Source organism: Elephantulus edwardii, unplaced genomic scaffold (genome assembly GCF_000299155.1).
Source record: "Elephantulus edwardii isolate Elephantulus edwardi_28Jun2011 unplaced genomic scaffold, EleEdw1.0 scaffold00182, whole genome shotgun sequence".
Lineage (NCBI taxonomy): Eukaryota > Metazoa > Chordata > Mammalia > Macroscelidea > Macroscelididae > Elephantulus > Elephantulus edwardii.
Window position 1 is genome coordinate 3,518,337 of NW_006399932.1, and position 5,076 is coordinate 3,523,412.

The window sequence follows — 5,076 nt, forward strand, 5'->3', positions numbered from 1 at the left end:
TGGACTGCCATGAAAATAAACAGATCCATCCTTGAGAGGGTTAAACCAGGCTGCTCCTTGGAGGCAAGGATTCTGGGGCTTCATCTGACATACTTTGGACATGTTGTAAGGAGGGACAGGTCCTTAGAGAGGGACATCCTACTTAGGAGGGTGGAGGGACGGCACAAGAGGGGAAGACCCTCTATGAAGTGGATTGATTCAGTGACTGGGGTAATAGGGATGGATGTGCCAGAGGCAGTGTAATTGGCACAGGACAGAGCAGGGTTTAGGGCTGTTGTACATAGGGTCGCTATGAGTCACAAGCGACACGACAACACATATAACAACAACAACAGGTAGCAAAGTCAAGGAAAGGAGCATCTTTTGTAGCATCTTGGTCATTGATATTCCATATATAAAACCATATTTTTTAAAATCTAAAGACACTAATGACTAAGTAATACCAAACATATAAACAAAACAGTACTATTTTTACTATGTATGGAAATAATATGGAAGAATGCCTACCTAGTAACATTGGACACCTCTGGGGAAGTTGGACAAAAATTAGGATTGTTTTTGTTGTGCTGCTATGTGCTGTCTAGCCACTTGACACTGATAGCGACCCTGTGTACAACAGCTCTGAGCTCTGCTCTATCCTGTCTCTACCTTTTCATCTCTGACCCAGCCAAGCCCATTACCCCAGTTACTGAGTCAATCTATCTCGTTGAAGGTCTTCCTCTCTTGTGCGGTCCCTCCGCCCTCCTAAGTATGATGTCTCTCTCCAAGGGCTTGTCCCTCCTCACAACATACCCAGAGTATGTCAGATGAAGCTTCAGAATCCTTGCCTCCAAGGAGCAGCCTGGTTTCACCTTATCCAGGACAAATTTGTTTGTTTTCTTAGCAGTCTATGATATATTCAATACTCCTGCACCACATCTCAAACGCATCAGTTCTCCTATCATTCCTAGTCATTGTCCAGCTTTCTGCTATGTTGAAATTAATTGAGAAGACCATGGCTTGGAGACTGTCATTTGATCTGTAATTCCCATCCCAGAAAAAGGTGGCCTGACAGAGTGTGGAAATTACTAAACAATATCACTAATGTCACACACTAATAAAGTCCTGCTGAAGTTTATCCAGAAAAGACTTGAACAGCACATCAACAGAGGACTGCCTGAAGTGCAGGCTGGATTTCGAAGAGGTCGTGGCACTAGGGATATGATAACTAATGTTAGATGTATCTTGGCTGAAAGCAGAGAGGACCAGAGGAATGTCTGTCTATGTTTCATTGATTGTGCTTATTTGAAACCTATACTTGGACCAAGAAGCAGTCCTCAGAACAGAGCAAGGAAACAGTGCATGGTTCAAAATCAGGAAAGGAATGTGTCAAGGATGCATCCTGCCCCGTACCTTTTCAATCTGTATGCAGAATAGATCGTTCAGGAAGCAGGGCTTTAGGAGGAAGCATGTGGCACCAAGATTGGAGGAAGACTCATTAACAAATTACGATATGCAGATGACACAACCTTGCTTGTTGAAACTTAAGAAGATCTGAAGCACTTGCTGCAAAAGGTTAAGGACTGTAGTTTCAATATGGATTGAAGCTTAACATCAAGAAGACAAAGATTTTCACCACTGGGACAATTGGCAGCACCATGATAGGTGGAGAAAAGATTGAGGTTGTTAGCAATTACAGCTTGCTCCTATCCACAATCAACACTCTTAACACCAGCACTGAAAAAGAGAGATAAATGCTCATACATTTCTGAAACATGCATACAGCATCCAAAGCTAACTCATGTATCCTCGTAATTATGAAAAACCTTCTTTTTGTTTTAAATAATATTATTTTAACTCCTTGTGCAGGCACCACACCAGCGTCTGGCCCACCCCTGTCATGCTCAACACACGGAAGCCCTGGCGTTCCAGCTTGTCCAGCACTATGCGTGGAGGGTCATTAACGTAATACTCACAGAAGTTGTTTCCCAGGACACTTCTCTTTGAAGCCCCCAGCTGCCGCATCAGCTCTGGATCTGAGTGCTCATCACCCACCATGGTGGGGCCCACCTCCATGCGGATCTGGGTGCTGATGAGCAAGTAAGGCATGGTGCGTGTGTCACGGCCAGGCTCCCGCCCGCGACTTCCGACCCCGCCAACCCAGCCGGCTTGCGGACTGCGACCCGCCCCGCCGCCCGAATCCCGTTATGAAAAACCTTTTTCAAATTAGAAAATATTTAATGAGGTTGATTTTCTTCTTTGTAAATAGAAATTGCAAACTATGTTTATCATCTATATCCCTGTAATCTTTTGTCACAGTAACAGGTGATGCATACTTTTCTCTCCAAAAAAGCAATGAGTGTGTGGAAAATTATTCAGTAGGAGGCTGCATCATTCATATAATGGCTCAGGAAGAATAGCTAACACATATATTCCTTAAAGCTCATGTCATAGTTATAACTAATAATGAATCTGGGTAACTTTTATTCAGTGTCTATTCGAAATTATTTATTCAGTTGCATAAAACTGTTCTTGCTTAAGCAAATTCGTCTTTGGGGATGAAAAGGAGTAGGCAGACATAAATGAGAGAATAAAAATGTGAGAAAAAAATCCAACAGAAATCTGAACCATGTGCTCAAGGTGCTCAAAGGATGGCATAAATAACAGCTCTGAGTAATGAGGTGAGAAGGAAATCACATTTGATTTCACATGTTGTTTCTACTGTTATGTGCCTTTGAGTCAGAACAGACTCGTAAGCTGACCCTGCAGTGAGTTTATAGAGGCTGTAAATTGCACAGAAGGAGACTACCCTTCTCCCTTGGAGCAGTTGGTGAATTGGAACTGCATGCTTTTGGGTTAGCAGCGAAATTCCTTACCACTAAACCATCAGTTGGAAGCAGGAGTGGCATCTACTTCCTAAACAACATGCCTCTAGAAACTATGAACTTAGATAAATGTTGATGGTTACAGAAAGGCTTCAGGCCTTTTGTTCATAGGGTTGCTACGATTCATGCTCCACTCCATGATAGTCAACAACAAGAAGAAGCCACCAGAGCTCTGCTTTTTTAAACTTCACAGTGATACTCAAATGATGCCTGAATCAAAAGTTGGTATGTGCTGGGTGAACAAAAAGATAATGGTATAAGCAGGAGAAAGCGTTGGTAAACTCTTTAGGAGTTTTTGTAGCTAGGTTTATTATTATATGGCTAATTCTTATTATATACAATGTAATTATATTCTATAGCATTGCTATGAACATTAAGTTAGGGAACATGAAACCACTGCTTCTGGGGAAAACACAAGGGCTCAAAACCATGTCCATAGACTCCCTTGCAGTCTATCTAAAGATACTTCACTGTCAATTCATTGGGACCAATGTCAAGCCTAAATGAAGTTTATCTAACACATGGATTTCCTCTATAAAACATGTCTCAGCCTCAGTTTGCTCGGCTCCACAGTCAACACTCTTGGCACCAGCAGTCAGGAAATCAAAAAGCGTATCTCAATGGGAAAGTCTGCTGTTAGGGACCTCTCTAAAGTACTCAGGAGCAACAGTGTCTCTCTGGAGACTAAGGTGCGCCTGATACAGGCCATGGCATTTGCAATCGCTTGTTATGCATCAGAGAATTGGACAACGACTAGGGAGGACAGAAGGAGAGTGGATGCCTTTGAGCTGTGGTGCTGGAGAAGAGTACTGAATGTACCATGGACTGCCAGGAAAACAAACAGATTCATCTTGGAGAGGATTAAACCAAGCTACTCCTTGGAGGCAAGGATTCTGGGGCTTCGTCTGACATACTTTGGACATGTTGCCAGGAGGGATGGGTCTTTGGAGAGGGACATCATGCTTGGGAGGGTGGAGGGACGGCGCAGGAGGGGAAGACCCTCTATGAGATGGATTGATTCAGTGACTGGGGTAGTCAGGATGGGTGTGTCAGAGGCAGTGCAGTTGGTGCAGGATAAAGCAGGGTTTAGGGCTGTTGTGCATAGGGTCTCTATAAGTCGCAAATGACTTGATGGCACATAACAACAACAACAGCCTGTGTCAGGAACGCTAGAAAGTACACCACTTGAGAGTAATTTTAAACAGTAAAATCACCACCACCAACAACAACAACCAAAAGAAAGAAGGACATTAAAAACACCATCAAGAGGACATTTGTTTACAATATGAGAGCTGAAACAAGAAGAGCATCTTGCCTTGTTTACTCTCAGTTGGGAATGTGTGCCTCAGAGGCTCAAGATTTTTTGCAACTCTTGGTGCATCCATGAATGTCCACAAATACTGAGTTTGGAGCTACAAATACATTTTAGCAAGTAGGCAGATTTACAGATAGAATCTTTGACAGTTGTTGCTATGTGCTGTTGAGTCTCCCGCAACTCATAGGAACCCTATGTACAGCAGCGCTGAAGCCTGCCCTGTCCTGAGCCAGTCTCACTAACTCTGACACAGCTACCTCCATTGCCCTAGTTACTTGTATCAATCTTTCTCATCCAGGTCTTCCTCTCCTGCCATGTCCCTCCACCTTTCCAAGCATGATGTCCTTCTCTAAGAATCAGTCCCTCTAGGCCACATGCTCAAAATATGTGAGACAGAACTTCAAAATCCTAGCCTCCAAGGAGAAACTTGGTTTCACCCTCTCCAAGGCAGACCTATTTGTTTTCTAGGAAATCTGTGGTATGTTCTAGACTTTTCTCCAGCACCACAACTCAAAGATATCTATTTTTCTGTCATAGTGCGGACCAACTGTCTAAAGTGAACAAGGGAAGAACAATCTTGACAGTGACTCCAGAAGGAGGAGTTAGAGGAGGTTCCTTGTAGAACTTTGGGGCTGCAGTCAGTTTTATGTAGTATTCAGCATAGTCTGGGTATAGATTGGTCAGAATCTGTAAGTTACAGTCAACGGCCCAGAAGCATCTTATCAATGGAAAGCACAAGACTGCAAAAGTACAGATAAGTTCACTTATCTATGGTTTTACTGGTAAGATAGGAATCTGAAGAATTATGGTTACAATTTAATCTTCTATTTATCTTGGAGAGGATTAAACCAAGCTACTCCTTGGAGGCAAGGATTCTGGGGCTTCGTCTGACATACT

At 43.1% G+C, this 5,076-nt stretch overlaps 1 protein-coding gene across 1 annotated transcript; it reads right to left on the reverse strand.

Moving 5' to 3' along the window:
• Positions 1-1,827: 1,827 nt before the first annotated feature.
• LOC102862610 (GTP cyclohydrolase 1 feedback regulatory protein-like) lies at positions 1,828-2,111 on the reverse strand. The gene has a single exon (XM_006896134.1). The coding sequence runs from the start codon at positions 2,086-2,088 to the stop codon at positions 1,828-1,830; it is 261 nt and encodes an 86-aa protein (XP_006896196.1). The 5' UTR covers positions 2,089-2,111.
• Positions 2,112-5,076: the final 2,965 nt, after the last annotated feature.

Coding starts and splice junctions, on each gene's coding strand:
- LOC102862610 (XM_006896134.1), bottom strand. CDS start 2,088: ATGCCTTACTTGCTCATCAGCACCCAGATCCGCATGGAGGTGGGCCCC.